This window comes from Vombatus ursinus, unplaced genomic scaffold (genome assembly GCF_900497805.2).
Source record: "Vombatus ursinus unplaced genomic scaffold, bare-nosed wombat genome assembly UNPS02009994.1, whole genome shotgun sequence".
In the NCBI taxonomy this organism is placed as follows: domain Eukaryota; kingdom Metazoa; phylum Chordata; class Mammalia; order Diprotodontia; family Vombatidae; genus Vombatus; species Vombatus ursinus.
The window spans coordinates 8,715,742-8,733,235 of NW_020949772.1; the positions used below are offsets into that span (position 1 = coordinate 8,715,742).

General features: G+C 39.0%; 2 protein-coding genes across 3 annotated transcripts in view; one reads left to right on the forward strand and one right to left on the reverse strand.

The window, feature by feature from the left end:
• Window positions 1-486: 486 nt before the first annotated feature.
• On the reverse strand, window positions 487-12,134 carry VPS29 (VPS29, retromer complex component). 2 transcript variants are annotated; one of them, XM_027853463.1, is made up of 5 exons: window positions 12,036-12,121; window positions 8,087-8,098; window positions 5,303-5,494; window positions 2,310-2,545; window positions 487-985 (listed from the first exon to the last, which is right to left on the reverse strand). In XM_027853463.1, the coding sequence occupies exons 1-5, from the start codon at window positions 12,036-12,038 to the stop codon at window positions 868-870; spliced, it is 561 nt and encodes a 186-aa protein (XP_027709264.1). In that variant the 5' UTR covers window positions 12,039-12,121; the 3' UTR covers window positions 487-867. The 2 variants fall into 2 exon arrangements, with proteins under 2 accessions (XP_027709264.1, XP_027709265.1); XM_027853464.1 differs by lacking the exon at window positions 8,087-8,098 and having other exon boundaries at window positions 12,036-12,134.
• Window positions 12,135-12,351: 217 nt separating this feature from the next.
• The window catches only part of RAD9B (RAD9 checkpoint clamp component B), a 44,090-nt gene continuing 38,947 nt past the window's right edge, over window positions 12,352-17,494 (forward strand). Inside the window, exons 1-2 of the mRNA XM_027853587.1 lie at window positions 12,352-12,400; window positions 16,661-16,731. Of these exons, the coding sequence (XP_027709388.1) occupies window positions 12,367-12,400; window positions 16,661-16,731 (105 nt within the window). The 5' untranslated portion in view covers window positions 12,352-12,366. The remainder of the gene's footprint in view (window positions 12,401-16,660; window positions 16,732-17,494) is intronic.

The following is a 17,494-nucleotide window of genomic DNA, read 5'->3' on the forward strand; positions in this document are numbered from 1 at the left end:
AATATATACAGTTATATGGTCACTTAAAATGCAACTTAGACATGGAAATATTCATGTTGTGTACTTCAAGAAAAGCCCTCATATAGAAACCCATCAAACAGAAGGCAATAATTTGCGTTACAAAAGTATTTGCAATAGATGTCCTTAAATAAGAACTTCTCAAGGCTGCTTTCTACAAATCACTACTTACTTGAAAAGGCTCACATTGAGGATCACATTTTTTAAATGAAGATAACAATTTCAGACTCAACTGACAAACTTGATTGGCACATAACTTTTCAGAAACATCTTTTGTTTGAGGAAAGTGTGATTATGTCCAGACATGGAGAATAAAACCAGAAACAGACTCTTTCACGTCACATCATACAGGCTTTGTTCTCAAAGAGATTGTAAAGATCGCCTTGTCCTAGAGTCTCTACCCATGTTTTCATTTGATCCCTCATTTTTCCAAGCTTGAATATTAAAACACAGGTTATCAAGGAAGGATAAGTGAAAGGTAAGTGTTTATTACTGTATAAAGAGGAGGATAGTGTGTACAATGAGGCAGTCTGGAACTCTTCTATTCATGCACTATGTTGGTAACAAAGGCTTGAATGTTAACAATGAAGATATTTACAGAGCTAAACTTCGTTTTTTACATACATCCATTTATCATGTGGTACAAGTTATTCCTTAGAAATCATGTCCTATAAACTAAATACATTCTTATAGTTTACAAGAAGCTTGTAGCAAATTATGTATCACCAAATAAGATGTAGTTTTTAATGCATAATACTTTAAAAATGTCACAATTCTGTGCCTTCTGAATGCTTAATTACTTGATTCGAACAAAGTAATGGAACAAAAAAGATCACCTAGAGGCCTGTTTTAGGACTTTTTATATTCAATTCGTTCTACTTTCACATCATCTCCAATTAGCTGATACACGTAAGTGACAACTGTAGAAGCCTGGATATCCATCAATACAAATGAAGGAATGATGTTTCTAGAAAGGGGAAAAAAAAAGTATGTTAATGCTTCATATCTAAACAGCACTATTACTATAAATTTACATTTTCAAGCTAACAATCTAGAAATAGTATTCAATGATAAATCTGGTTGCAAATCCTTAAGTTGAAAAGGTAACCAGCCCTAACATATATGTAGTTAAAGGATATGACAAACAATTCTCAAAAGAAGAATTGTAAAGTATTAACAATCATATGAAAGAATACTCCATGTCACTAATAAGATAAATGAAAATCAAAACAATACTGAAGTTTTGCCTCATACCTGAAAAATTTGCAAAGATGTTGAAGAAATTATGAGAAGACAGGCACACTAATACACTGTTGGTAGAGCTATGACTCAGTACAGCAGTTTGGAATTATACAAATAAAGTGACTCAAATGTCCATACCTTTTGATCCAGTGATTTCACTAGTGGGTATATATTCTAAGGTGACCATTGATAAGAAGAAAGTCCCCATATAAACCAAAATATTTATTTATTTTCTGGCTAGGCAACGGGGTTAAGTGACTTGCCCAGGGTCACACAACTAGTAAGTGTTATGTGTCTGAGGCCGGATTTGAACTCAGGTCCTCCTGAATCCAGGGCCAGTGCTCTATCCACTGCACCACCTAGCTGCCCCTAAATCAAAATATTTATAACTGCACTTTTTATGACAGCAAAGAATTGGAGGCAGAGTAAATATCCATTGACTGGGGAATAGCTAACAAATTGTGGTACATGAATGTAATGGACTATTAGTTTGCTGTAACAAATGATGGATGTGATAAATATAAGAAGGATGGAAAGCAAGTCTCTGATGCAGAGTGAAGTAAGCAGAGCCAAGTAAACGATATACAAAATGACTACAACAATGTAAACAGAAAGAACCACATAAAAGAAAATCAAAAGTGAATGTTGTAAAATTACAAAGAACAAGCATGACCCCAAAGAAGGGATATGAGAAGACACGCCCACCCTATTCCTTTACAGAGGTGAGATGTTCATGGATGTGGTACACTGCACATTTTTTAAAGTTTTTTTTTTTCAATTTATTGGTTACCTTTGTGGATTTTTTTCCCTTTATATTACTTGATATAAGAAATAGTCTATTGGGGAGTGGGAGGCGTATGGGAATGATCCTGGGAGAAACATCAACAAAAATTTATTTAAAAAAAAAATGCAATTTATAAAGGAGAAGTAAGTTTCTAAGCAAAGAAGGATCAGTGTTGTACAGCTGGTTACATTTTTTTCTTCTTTTGGGAGTTCAGGTTAATGCTAACAAAGCACCGAGAATCAAAAATAACATTATTACTACTCACGTTTCTAGAGCATTATATGCTCCGGTGGCAGATCCTGGATTAATGTAGAATTTATTTTCATGTTCAAAGGCCTCAAATTTGTGTGTGTGTCCTGAAATGAGAATGTCCACATCAAACTGCCTTTGTAGCAATGCTAAGCTGGCCATATCGCCCCACGGAATTACTTGATGTCCATGGATCAAACCAATTTTGAACTGCCCAACGGTCACCACCTTCTGCTCTGGATAATTCAGATTCTAAGAGAAAACAAACACAGAATACACAAACATTTTTTAAAAAATCAACCATTTTTCAATAAATTAACAGTACTATGTCTCATGTTTATATATATTTTTTAGATACACTGCCTTTCATGTAGTAGACACTAAATGAATTTTGTTTGTTTAAACAGTTAAATATTTTTTAAAAATTTTTGACATTTAAAAATGTTTGTTGATTAACAGAAATTAGTCTATAATGCTGGATGTCTCCAAGAAAAAACAGAAAGTGTTGACAAATCATTTAAAAAAGTGAACTTGAATGCTAAATTGTATTTTTCTCTATTAAATCTGACCTCCAGTATCAGAAACTTGGTGGGAAAAGACCCACCAGGCTATAACTCTGCATAGGTACCCTTTATTTAAAAGAAACAAGGTAGGCAAAAAGGGGAAGGAGTGGATGGTGTAGCACAGTACGTTAAGAACTTAAGTGAAAAAACTGAGGCAGACCAATGAGATGAATTGAGGAAACATCACAAGCCTGGCACAAAGAAAAGACACAGTAGTTACAGGGAACTTTAAGTATCCAGACATCTGTCTGTTGGAGCTGACAAAAGCACATCTAACATAACCTCATGACTTACCTTAATGATAACTTAGTTCTTCAAAAGGTAAAGGAACCAGCAAGAAAGAATCCTATCCCAGATCTGATTCTCACAAACAGGGAGGAATTGCTTGCTAGGGTGGAAATGACTGAAAGCTTGAAGGGAGAAAGCAATCTCTCCTGGAGTTTGTGATATAGAAGATGGAAGCTGGGCATAGTTTGTTTTGATATGCACTAGATTTTAAGAAAGCATTTTTCAAAAGGGTTTAGACAGTATTACAAATGGGCTGACTTTCTACAAGGGAGGTCTATAAGGGTTAGGAAACTTTCCAGAATGAAATTTTGAAGGCGCAAAGGGAAAAATTCTGATGAGGCATAAAAATGAGTTTTCTTAAGAGACTGATATGAATGCATAGACAATTCACTAACCAAACTAGATTAAAAAAAATGCACAGACTATGGAAGCAAGGGAAGCTAACAAGATGATTAAAAAAAAAAAAGCATAGCCAGTCCTCTGAGAACAATGTCAGGGATGCTAAAGCTCAGAATGAAGTAAGGTTGGCAAGAACAGCCCAGAACAAAAACAGTGGTTAAAAAAGACATATGAGGAGGGAAGGAGAGAGGAAAAGAATCCAAAAAAGGACAGGATCACTAAGGCGGATGGGATAATTACAAGAACAGTGAGTGGATAAATTCCCATTTTGCTTCCGTTTTTTTCTGCCAGGGAAGACTTCTGGACTGGGGGAAAAAAACCCACAACAAACACAGCTAATAGAGAACTGATAGCCAATGTAAGTGAGGAAATAATAAAGAGCGCTCACCTACCCTTGCTGATGCATTCTAGTCATCTAGTCCACATGAATTATATATATTGGTCAAAGCGGTTAGGAGTGATATTCTAATACTCCTTCCCCTTCCCCCATGTAAATTAACTCAGTTTTTCCTTAAAAGGTACTGAAATTATGTTAAGATTTAATTGGCTCAGGGGACTAAAACTGGGGACATTGATGTAGCTTCCTGGATGTCTGGATATAAAACAGCCAATGAAGGAGGGACTGGAGCTATTTTCCTCTAGGTTGTGACCAGAGACCAGCAGCTTGGATGACATGTACTCAACTGAATCAAAGATAAAGCCTAGATAAAGATCTCTCCTCTGCTCCTATTGTCTTTCCTCTGGCCAAGTAAACCTTTTGTTAATTATTAGATTGATTATGAGTGTTTCATTTTGTTCCAATTTCAGACCTAAAATGATTGTCATTAATATTTGAAAGATTGGAGAACACACGAGGGCTAAAAATGTTACAAAGGTACAAAGGATAAAAATCTCAATTTTTTTTTTAAAGGGAAGATAATGGATTGAGCAAACTACAGGACAGTGAATGTGCTTCACTTTGATTCCTGGGAAAATGCTAGAATGTATTATCAAAGTTATTAGTGACTATCTAGAAAAAAAACACCATGACTTCAAAGAATCATGTAGAAAAGATGAAGAAATGTAGATCAGATTAATAGCACAGAGCTATTCCAAACTGAATGAATAACTAGATTCAGAGAGTAGTCATGAAAGATCAGAGATATGCGTTTAGCCCAATTCTGTTGAACATTTTTCTTTATCCATAACTTAGACAAAGATAAAACTGGCACACCCATCAAATTTGCATCTAGCACAGAGTTGGGAATGATGGCTATAGAGGATTTTCACCTCTACAACCTGCCACCTTTCCTCCAACAGCAAAGAGGCACGAATCACTGCTGTTCACTGACGCTGTCATTAGTCACTCTCAGTACTTCTCCCTGATACAAATAAATTGTGTTACTCATGCCACCAATTTAGTTGTATATGGGGGAAATGTATGCATGGATTATCAGTAATTCCAGAAATCTGAAATACAAACTATTCACATCAGAATCACAAGATGTAAGTGCCATTTCTGGCACTTCTAGATTTTCTAGTACAAGCCTCTCATTTGCCAAAGGGCACACAACTGCTCCATGAAAGGGCTGGGGCATTCTTGGCATTACTAGAGCATAGCTGGCTCTCTGGCAGAACCATTTGATTTAGATACAATTGAAATGATGGCAAATTTGGAAAAATAAAAGCAAAACCATCTTTACTCAACATTAATTAAAAATAGTTTAGTCAAAACTATGTCCAAAAAACTAGATAAAGAGAAACAGTAAAAATACATTACCTCATCAAAGTCTCCTCTAACAATGTGAACATCTCCAGCTAGAGTCTTTAGATAGTCATAACTTTCTTTGGTGCAAAGGTTTCCAGTGCAGAGAATGTGCTGAATTTTTCCAGGTACCAGCAGTTTTTTGAATTTAGCTGGCAGACTGTTGCATCGGTGGGGGATGTGCAGATCTCCTAATACTAACACCAACTTATTAGGTGTCAGGGTATGAAATAATAACATATATTAAACAAAATGTTATAAGCAACACAAGATTTAACCCATAGCAACTAGCATAGACCTATATTCTCCTTTAATTCCTTTTACAAATAAAACACAACAAAAAAGATTCAAGAATTCAAGAGAAAGCAGAAAGTCATTCTTACTCAATACAAAATTACCATTAAAAGGAATTTATTGCTCCTCCTCAGCTCCAGATTAAGCTGGTTTGGTTTTTGTCACAAATAGGTGTGCCCACACAATGCCCACATTCCACATACAGTGAATAAAATGAGCAGTTTTATACTGCTCTGTTTGAAAAGCTCTATACTGAGCTGAAGAAGAAAAATCCGTATTCTTCCTACTTGTGGAATTTGGCATTTTTTTGAAAGCCTGAATTTACAAGAAAGCTGGTAGGACATGATGTCCATATTTTGCACATTTAAAAAAGATGGCACAGGAGAAGATTAATTAAATACCGCAAACTTCCCTAATTGACGTAGCTCACTGAAAAACGTGACAAAAATAAGATTATTCATTATCTTACCCTGATAACAATGCTTTGAAAAGGTATAAAAATATCTGTTAATACCAGGGCCATGAAAAAAAATGAATGGTAAACTGATGCTTTTATATTATATTCTTCTATATTTTTCATTTTCCTTCTCACCTGTTTTATCTGCTTCTTTACCTCAGTTATAATCCCCAAATGCAAAATAACATTTTCTACAATTTTTCAAGTACACTAGCTTCTAAAAGTTAACAACATTCTTTTGCTGAGCTACTAATTTACAAGAGAAATTGGTTATAATTACAACATAGCTTCAATTAGGATAACAAGAAAAGTTTTGCTATTACAATATTAAAAAGCAACAAAATAAACACCATAATAGTAATAGTCATGCAATTTTATTTTGGTTTTCCAAAGGTTCCACACACAAAGCTTTATTTCCTTTTGCCCCTTCATGAAACACTGCCAAGAAGGTCTTTGACAAAGTTTAAACTTATACGTTTTCTATAGGGCCATGAAATCAATTTATTCAAGTAGGTACAAGGAAACAAATTGCCCAACCCTCTCACATCCTAACTGTAAAAAAAAAAAAAAAGTATACATGTAGGTGTACGCATATACACATATGTGTATATAAGTGTGTGCGCACACATGCGTACACACACATACCCTTTTCTCTATTTCTATAAAGGACAAATTTTTAATTCATTTCTAAAGCTGTTAAAGGAAACATTAAACTTTTCAACATGGCATAAAATACTGGTAGGAGATTTGAGATGTGTGCAAACACTTTTGTCACCACAAACTCTGAAAATGAGTTATTCATGCAAATTAAAATGATCACTGAAAGCAGCTGGATTTCATTATGCAACAAAAATCAAAATGGCTGCAAAGCAAAATGAACTGTTACCAGAACACAGAGTGACAGGGGTTGACAAAATTTCCATGCCAATATTGTTAAGTAAGCTTTCTTTTTTTTTTTGAGGCAATTGGGGTTAAGTGACTTGCCCAGGGTCACACTGCTAGTAAGTGTCAAGTGTTTGGTCTGCGGCCGAATTTGAACTCAGGTCCTCCTGGCTTCAGGGCTGGTGCTCTATCCACTGCGCCACCTAGCAGCCCCAGTAAGCTTCTTGAAAAAGAGGAGTAACATTATTTTAGTTGTTTAATAACTCAATGGCCTGAATCAGTTGAATTGTATCAATACAGATCTTGGTGCACAAATGGCTACTAACCACCTGCATACTTCTGCCCTCCCTGAAGAGCATACAGAGGTCTCTGGAGACCAAACAATCTTCACCCTCAGGGGCAGTTGGTCCCTTCAGGTCAGGGTTGAAATCCATAGGAAGTTAATGTGGGACACTGGCATTTGAGAAATGAGAAAAAATAGATGGCCATATGAAAAAAGACTCCTCAAAAACAAAATCACAAAAGGCTATGCTCCCGTAACACTCCAAAATATATTTATTTAAGTAAGAATTCACCTTAAACAGACTGAAAATAATGCTATGTCTTTATGATAATTTCCTTATTAATGATCTCAATAGGTTAGCATATGCTATAAAACGCAGTAGGCTATCCTGAACGTATGCACAATAGACCACAGTAAAGGGATAAGAGTACAGAAACATATGTCATCACTATACAAAAAGATAAGCCCAAAGCAGTGGGGAAGTACACTAGAATCTTGTTATAGGTGTCCCCTAAATCCATGATATGGGACTCAATAGGCGAAACAATGTTATAATGTGTATTTCTGCTACTCTGAGTACAAAGTACCCTTGAATGAGTTTCACCTTACCCCTAATTTCATACTTCAGCAAGTCATGTTATAGCAAGAGTCTAGTGTATTTTAAAATAGAAGTTAGAGCTAATATCAGCCTACAACCCCAATTAGTTAAGGTGTCAGAATTTAGTCATTTACTTCTCCCTGACAGATACAATAAAGGTAAAAAACCCAAGAACAAAATACCATCAATAAAAGTTCAGAAATCTGTACCTCATTAAGATGCTCTAATAGCTCTGAGTCAGTCACCCACCACCAATGTTAGTAGGAGCTACAAGAAGAAACTTACTCTGTGCCCAGCCTTATTGGAATGAAGAAGTTGATTGCAGACAGGGGGGATGAAAAAAAGGGTGAAACATGACCAATGTTAAACAAAAGAAAGCAAAAGAAAGTAAAATTTAAAAATCATTAGTTAAATAAATATGCAAACTGTTAATGAATTCTGCGTGTTATGAAGGAAAATGTTAAAAAAAAAAATCAGCTTTGCTCACACCGTGCTCAAAATGACACCAAAAGAAACCACTTTAATCTTATTAAACTAGTTTGGGGGTTATTTTTCCTTTTTAGGACAATGCTACAAATTCTTTCCAACATTCTTTACCCCCAATGATCCCCTAGATCTGTGGTCCAGATTTTTGTCCTTGGCTTTCAGTTCAATCTAGAATCTGAAATGGCAAATTTGGAGACATTCCCATCAATGGTCACATAACTGGGGCTTGTGTTTATAGATTCGTATGGTGCTAAGTAATCAAATATGCCTCTAAAAGTTACTGATTTAGTAATACCATGACTTTGAACTACTGGTATATGATTCTAATGGTTGCCAAATTATACTGTTGCCAGATCTCTATCATTTATTACGCACACCATGATGAAAGGCAGTGTTACACAGTGGAATGAGCACTGGCCTCAAAGCCAGGAGGATCTGGGTTTAAGTCCAGTGTTCTGCCTATGTGACTGTGGGCAAGTCACACACATTCAGTGCTCGAGGCCAGCAGTTCTCAAAATTTTTTGGTCTCAGGACTCCTTTACACTCATAAAAATTATTAAGGACCCCAAAGAGCTTTTGCTTATGTGGGTAATACCTATCGATATTTATTAATTAGAAATTTAGAAATTAAAATGGATAAATTTTTAAAATGTTTAGTAATTCATTAATACCAGTAATAAAACCCATTACATGTTAATAACACATTTTTATGGGAAAAAAACTTTAATGAGAAGAGGGACATTGTTGTTCTTATTTTTGTAAATATCTTTAATATCTAACTTACTAGAAGGCAGTTGGATTGTCATATCTGTTGTACATTCATTCTGTTACAATACATTGTTTTGGTCAAAGTGTGAAGAAAATATGGCCTCACACAGATACGTAGTGGGAAAAGAGAGGGGCATTTTAATAAGCAAATAAAGTCTTAGTATTTAGATGAAAATAGTTTTGACCTTGGGGACTGCTGGGGGTACATGAAGCACACTTTGAGAACTGCTGCACTAGGCAATTCTCTTTTATTATATGTTGTAAAGAAGGTGTTCACCTGCATTGATAGAGGGAGTTTCCTCATCTAAGAGTTCCCTAAATCAGTAAAATCAGGTCCAAGTCTCTATTCCTCTAGGACCAGGAACAAGCTACTTAAATGCCTTTTGAATGTAATCTAATCCTTTGAATGTAATAAACATTCATTAAGCATTTACAACTTTCAAGTTACTCTATTGGTATTTGGAGTTAACAAAGGCAAAAAATAAAACAATCTCCTCCTGTCTTGATGGGGTGGGGGAGCTGGAGGAGGAAGATAACAAAATAAGGAAAATTTTTCTAGATAAACTGAATCTTCCCTACATATAAGCTTGGTGCTTACAGAATCCTGATATTCTATACCTACTATGTATACCATTACTGAATTTTCCCTGTCCTTTGTGGCAAATGAAGAGTTTTAAAACATAAAGGTGTTGGTTAAGGTTATATAATTCTCCCTGTAGCTTCAAATAAAAAGTGATGCTCCAAGTTAGTTATCTAAAAATGCTATATGCTCATTTTCTATTAATGTGACAAATCTACTGTAGTTGCGGATGCAGCGATCCTCACCTATTAGTTTCTTAGATTTAAGACTTTGAAAAAAGGAATACAGTCTATTTCTTATTTCTTCCCCCCCACGAAGAGAACTTGCTCATTGTTACTGTGCAATGTTATTTTTCCTTTTGCATCAAAGAAGAGGAACATTAGAAACAATACAAATTAACACCAACTAGTCCAGCACCCTCATTTTACAAAGAGGAAACTGAGACCCCAAAAGGACCTATATGATTATAAGGCTTCTAGCAATTTAGATGCAATTCAATTTGCAGCTAATAACCAAAACCAGGACTAAGACCACTAAGTCTGAGTTTAAAACTTTGTCAGTCAATTCTACACTCAATCTACTTCAAAAAAAAAAAAAAAAAAAAAAAAAGCAAAGTGGATTGCATACATCTCAGCAAATTTAAAAATGCAAGTTATATACATGTGTGGGGGATACAATTTAACCTCATACTGATACAAAGAAAAAAGATATCCAGGTTGCTCTAACAGACCCTAAAAAAACAAAGATTTACTGTAATTTCTTAATCAAACGAGTTGATGTATGTGAAACTCGTTGAAAATCTTAAAAGTAGTATATAGTTGTCAATTATTATAATCAATTTAAGACAAGTCTTCTTAACTTTTTTGTATCATGGACCCACCTTTTGGCAAGCTAGCAGAGACTATGGACACTTTCTCTGAATAATGTTTTTAAATAACTGAGGGAAATGCTAAATTTGAGTTATAAGCAGGTGAAAATAAGGGGTAATTTTCTTCCCATCCAACTTCATGGACCCTTTCAAATCGATCCACAGAACCCGTGATGGTCCATGGACCTAAGTTTATAAACCACTGACTCAGGAAGACCAGAATTTAATACTGCTTAATACTTGGACAATTCCAATGGAAGAAGCATGTACTAATGGAAAGATGAATCTACCCCCAATAATCCCAGGATTTAAAAATCGAATTAATCTTACAAGTCACCTACTTTAGGATTCTTTTTTAAAAACTGTTAACTGCATTTCAATAAAATTTATTTTCTATGTAATACTATATGTTTTAATTTATGCATTAAAAACATTCTCAGAAGGGGTTCATAGGCCTCACCAGACAGGCAAAGGAATCCAGGACACAAGAAGGGCTAAGAACTCCTGATTTGTCCCAAATCCCTTATTTCACAGGTGAGCAAATTGAGGATCCGAGAAGGGAACTTGACCAAAGTTACCCAGGCAGAAAGAAGCAGAGTCACCATGAGATCCCCAAATCCAGTGCTCTTTCTACTCTATGAAAGTACCTTTTTTCATAGAACTTAAGGCCCAGGTGGAAAACGGAAATAGGCAAAATTTCTACTTAATACTCAGCTATCCAAGACGTCTCGGAGGCTTCGAACAAAACTGACTTTTGGGGGAAGGGATATGAAAGGTTTGAAGTCTCTTCCCCAAAAGGCCTTTAAAGCTTCCCGAGAGAATTTAAGACCCGGAAGGGACCAGCAGGGGAAAGAATGCCGGATTTGGAATCAGAGAGGATAGGTGTTCGAATCTCAGCTCTGCTACCTCTAATTTTTTTTTTTTTTGTTTCCCTCGGCTAAATGAGGAATTGGGCTAAAGTATATCTAAAGTCTCTTCCTGTTTTCAATCAATGACCTTTCATTTTACTGTGGAGGAAAACTGAGGCCCCGGAGCAGGGAAGGGGCTCTCCCGTAGTCACCTCCACGATTTTGAGGCTGTCACAGCTGGAAGGGACCGGGAGGCCGCCGGGCCCGTCTCCTTCCCCAGCCGGTTCATTTAAAGATAAGGCCCCGGGAGGGAGAGGTGCCTCTGGGTTGGTGAGTGGTCATGTGACGCGGCGGACTACGGCGTCCGGCCTCCCGGGCCAGTGATCCTCGGGCTAGGGGTGAGGGCGCAGGCCTCGTGACTCGGGAGGAACAGCTGACCGGAGGAGGGGCGGTCGAGGCATCTCGGCCTCGGGCCGTGCAATGGGCCTCTGGGAGACACCCCTCTGCTCCGCTCCCTGGGGCCACGCCGCTCGGGCGCCGGGGCCTGACACAGCCGGAACCGGGTCCGGGTCCTCCCTCCGCTTCCACTCCCACCAGCCGCGGCCTGCACTCTTTCCCCCCCGCTCCTTCCCTCTCCCTGTCTCCCCCCCTCGCTTGGGGCTGCTCGCGGACCGCCGCTCTCACCATCCTGTCACCGGCCTCGCTCCGCCACAGCAACCGTCGCCGCCGCCTCCTTCCTCAGCTTCCCCAGGAACCCGCCCACCGAAGGTTCGGCCAATGAGAACGAGCTCCAGCTCCGAGGCGGCGACGGCAGCCCGGAGAGGTCTTGATTCCCCAGTAAGCGAAGCGGAGACGCGCAGATGGCCGGAAGTCTGGGGTGGGGCCGGCTCGGAAAGAGCGGGAAGCGCAGGGCGCTGCTGAGCACGCGCGAGGCGTCGTCGCTCGCGCTGAGGAGGTCTTCTTGGGACGCAACCTTGGTCTCTGCTCCGAGATCCCCGACCCCACCTTGGAGAAAATGAAGTGTGAGATGGGTGGCCACCACGTGAAAGGTGCAGCCGCCATCCCACCTGCCTCCCGAGCCCCACTGGGTGCTGCCTCAGTTTCTCCCTGTGTAAAAGATGAGGGCCAGGCTCGATGATCTGTCAGCTCCCATACTAAATGACCCTTTGACCTGACCCAGACTGGGATTCTGGCTCTACCGCTGCCGTGCTGTGTGTCCTTGGGAAAGTGGCTTAACCTCCAGGCCTCAATTTGCCTTACCTGTAGAATGAGTGGTTTGAATGACCCATGGTTTCCATGACCTATAAGCTTCTTTCCAGCTCTAAAGAGTGAAGGATTGGGAGTCAAAGGGCCCAGACTCAAATCCTAGGTCTGCTACCCTACCTATGATCTGTTTGACCTTGGGCAAGTGGCTTCCTTTCTATGAGCCTCAGTTTCCCTCTCTGTAAAATGAGGGAGAGTATAGATTCTATTTCTTTATGGCCCCTTCCAACCTTAAATTATGGTCCTGTAGCTGAATCCTTCCTCCGCCGTCAATGCTGTGTGTCCTTTAGAAATAATAATAGATGTCATTTCAATCAATCAACATTTATTAAGCACCTACTATGTGCCATGCACTGCGCTAATCGATGGGGATACAAAAAAGAGACAAAAGGCCATCCCTGCCCTCAAATAGCTTGTAATCTAATGGGAGAGACAACAGGCAAACAAATATAAACAAAGCAAACTATATGCAGGATGAATAAGAAATAATTAAAAGAGAGAAAGGGCAGCTCAGTGGCAGTGCAAAGAATGCCTGGCCTGGAGTCAGGAAAACTCATTTTCCTGCATTCAAATCCAGCTGTAGACACTTAACTAGCTGTATGACCCTGGGCAAGTCACTTAACCCTGTTAGCCTCAGTTTCCTCATCAGTAAAATCCAGTATCCTTGCCAAGAAAACCCCAAATGGGACCACGAAGAATCAGACACGACTGAAAAACAACTGAACTGAGAGAAGGCTCTAGAATTAAGAAGAGTTGGGCAAGGTTTCTTGTAGGAGGTGGGATTTTAGTTCAGATTGAAAGGAAGCCAGGAAGGTCAGTAGTCAAAGTGGAGTAAGGAAGAGCTTTCCAGGCATGGGAGACAGCCAGAGGGTGCCTGGAGTCAATAGATGGAGTGTCTCATTTGTGGAACAGGTAGGAGGCCACTGTCACTGGATAGAAAAGCATATATACTCCTCGGGCAGTAAGGTGTTAGAAGACCTTTGCCAAAGGCTTTAAGTTTTTCATTTTCCCTTCTGAGGTGTCACAGGTATTATTATCCCAGTTTGACAGAAGAGGAAATTGAAGCTCTTGAGAGGTGATGTGACTTGGCCAAGGTCACATAGCCATTAAATATGAGAGGTAGGATTTAAGCCCATTTCTTCCTGTCATTAACACTCTCTCCGCTATACCATGTTGTCTATGTCAATGGAAAGGAACCCAGAGCACCTGGGTTAGAATCCCAGCTCAGCCATTTATGGTAAACTTGGGCAAGTGACTTCACCTCTCTGTAATACTGAAGGCAAGTCCCCGCATTTTCCTGATCTGTAGAATGAGCCTTCATGTTATCTAAGGTCCCTTCCAACTCTAAAGAGCAACCATTTTTTGAATCAGAGGACCTGAATTCAAATCCTGCATATGCTATTATTTTTATTCCTAGGAAATTTGTTTTTCTTTTGTGTGCCTTGATTTTCCCCTCTATAAAATAAAGAATTGGATTAGATGATATCTAAGGTGCTTTCATGTTCTATGATGACCTGACCTGAGTTTGAATTCTGGCCTTGCTTCTAGCTCACGTTTCCTTGGAAAAGTTATTTTCCTTCTCTGTAAAATCTGTAAAATGTCCTCCATGATCTTTAAGGTTCTTTCCAGCTCTAATATTCCATAAACCTATAATCCTGTGGAGAAACAATATAGTGGAGCAGATAGAGGCCTGGGCCTTGGCATCAGGAGGGGTTCAATTCCTACCTCTGACAAATACTTGCCCTATGATCTCAGACACTTACCTGCTCAGTGCTCCCAGGCAACTCTCTAAGGCTAAAAGTTATGAATGAGTTGCTTATCTGTATGGACGAAAGGAGTCATCACTCTTGGAGTCATCTACATTGATGAAATCATAAAGTAGATACATTACCCTAACTGGTTTCAAATCCTGGCATCTAGTGAAAGAGCTCTTTGGCCAGAAAGAGACACCCTATCCAGAAGTTTAAAAGTCAGTTAGTTCCATATTTCAGGGCACAGTTGAGGGAGCAGAGATATGTTTTTCAGACTGATATGGATACAGAGAGATAGTCTCTTGAGGCCAGAAACAGCTTCTGGGATTGGACATCTGTTTTTGTTTTGTGTTGTTGTTGTTTTTTGTTTTTAGGAAATTGGGGTTAAGTGACTTGCCCAGGGTCACACAGCTAGTAAGTGTCAAGTATTTGATCTGAGGTCAGATTTGAACCCAGGTCCTCCTGACTTCAGGGCCGGTGCTCTATCCACTGAGCCACCTAGCTGCCCCAGGGATTGAACATCTGGAGCAAAGAAGAGAACTAGCTATGGTATTGAAAGAAAGCTAGTACTGGCAATTGAGAATCAAGCTGTGGAGAGAAGATTTTAGGAGCTTAGCTGAGCAACCTGCCCAGCAGAGATATTATACCTAGGGAGGAAAGGGGAGGGAGAGTTTTGTGAGGGTTCCACTGGGAGAGAAAAGACATCAAGTCTCTGTAATTCTAGATTTGTGAGTTGTCTTGGCCACAGATGTTTCCTGCATGTATTTCTTAGAACCATTCTTCCAAAAGATGCTGAGTGTATTTGGAGAAGAGTACACCCAAGGTTTGTGGGGATATTACTAGTCTTGCTGCTACTGTTCTTACCATGCCTCAGGGCCATCTCCAGTCATCCTGATTTATATCTTGCCACTGGACCCAGATGGCTCCTGAGGAGAAAATTAGGGTGGTGACTTTGCATAGCCCTTCCTCACTTAAATCCAATTTACCTGCATGTCATGGCATTGCCTTCCTGATGTTATGATCCTTTTCGAAGACAAAGGACAAACAACAACATTCTTTCTATGCCATTTTAGTAAATGCTTTTGCTAAGAACTAATTGTATCTGCTGGCTGATTGTTAAGAGGAAGCACACTGGTGGGGACTTGTAAGCTATTGTTTTAGAAGTCATGCTATACATTCTATACCCTAGAAACTTAAAAATAGTCTTTCTCTGAGGACTCAGTGCAAAGGTTTGAGAGCAAGTTTAGGGAGTCCCCCAGAAGTACCCCTATTGTCGCATATGATTTGCTTCTCATTTGATTCTCAAAACAACCCTTTGAGGTGGATATTATTATTATTCTGATTTTACAGATGAGGAATCTGAGACTGAGAAGTGACATGTCCTAAGTCCGTAGCTAGTAAGTGTCTTAGGACAAATTCAAGCCCAAGTCTATTTGATTTCACATTCATCATTCTATCCACCATGGTGTAGTGGAAAGAACACTAGTATCCACAGAATCACATTATTTTAGAGTTGGACCGAACCTCAATGACCATCTCTTGCAACAATTGATAGGAATATCTCCTATCACAGATATCCTTAGACTCCAAACACCAGGATTTGAATACTGCACTTGCTAGATAAAACTTGCATGACTTTGGGCAAGTCACTTCACCCCCTTAGCTTCATCCTCTGTAAGATGGTGATGATATGACCTGCACAGCTTACTTCTGGGACTTTGATGAAGAAAGTGTTCTGTCAACCTTAAAGTGCTATAAAAACATGCTAATATTCAACAGCAATGGGTTCTTGGGGATCACGTCTTAAGTGAAGACTTGGGACAAGCTCTTTCAATCCACACCATTGCTGCCTACTTCTGAGGCATCTGGAGAAACCTTGAAGTAGGTGAAGGCAGCTGAAAGATGAAATATAGGCCCATGTTAGCCAGTATAAAATAAACAATACAACAAAACTTAAAGCAATTTTAAAAAACAATTACTTTCTGATTTATTATTCACAGAGCCATAGCAAATGCTACCCTGGCTCAAGAAATCCAAGAGGGTCCATATAAACCAGTATCATCTAGACAGGGCCCAGGGAAACATTTGGTAGGGGTTTGGCATTTATCCTCCACAACAGTCTCTGTATCTACAGTGTGAGATTGACTAGACCTTTGACACCTTCCCTTGAATAATGTACTACAAAACTACGAATTTAACTAGATATACTTATCACCTTATCCGTGAGGTCTGTATTAATTTTTATCATCAATGACAGGAAAAGAATTTAAAGACCATTCTCCTTTTTCTCCACAGTGTTTGGGAGAGCAATCCACGCTTTAGCTCGAATTAGTGAGGAACTGTGGCTTGACCCAAGCGAAAGAGGTGTAAGTGAAAATTAACTTAACAGATCAAATACAAAAGCAAAGGAAATCGTTTAACGACCTTTAATCCAGATTTGTTGTTTACCAGAAGATGAAAAATGCAAGGGAATTGCTTTGTTACAACTTTTATCTTATATCTTTTTTTTTTTAAAAACCAAACCATTTTTTCCCCAAATATAGCTAACTTGAGCCATTCCAGTTAGTCAATAAACATTTATTAAGTACCGAGTATGTGTCAGACACAGTGCTAAGCACTGGGGAAACAGAGTGAGGCAAAAGATAGTGCCTGCCCTCGAGGAGCTCAGAGTTCAATGGGGAAGACAACATGCAAACAAATATGGATAAGCAAGCAATATATAGGATAAGTTGGAAATAGAAACAGAAGGGACGCGCTAGAATTAAGAGGCTTTCTGTAGAATAAGGGGTTTTAGCTGAGACTTGAAGGAAGCCATAGGTGGAAATGAGGAGGGAAAACATTCCAGGGATTGAGTCATCAAAGTGCTTGGAGTCAAGCGATGGAGTCCCTTATTCAAGAAAGAGCCAGGAGGCTAGTGTCGCTGCATTGAAGAGTACATGGAGGGGGTAAAGAATAAAAAGATTGAAAAGATGTGTGGAGCCAGGGCAGGGGGAAGTAGGTTATGAAGGACTTTGAACACCAAAGAACTTTGTATTTTATTCTGGAGGTGATAGGGAACACTGGAGTATACTGTATGGGGGTGACGTGGTGCTTTAGGAAAATCACTTTGGTGGCTGAATGGGTGATGGA

Excerpts from the sequence above, each read along its gene's own strand:
- VPS29 (XM_027853463.1), bottom strand. Across the intron at positions 2,546-5,302 it reads TTAGAGGAGACTTTGATGAG|AATCTGAATTATCCAGAGCA; the intron begins GTAATGTATTTT and ends GTTTTCTCTTAG. Across the intron at positions 986-2,309 it reads GCATATAATGCTCTAGAAAC|AAACATCATTCCTTCATTTG; the intron begins GTGAGTAGTAAT and ends TCCCCTTTCTAG.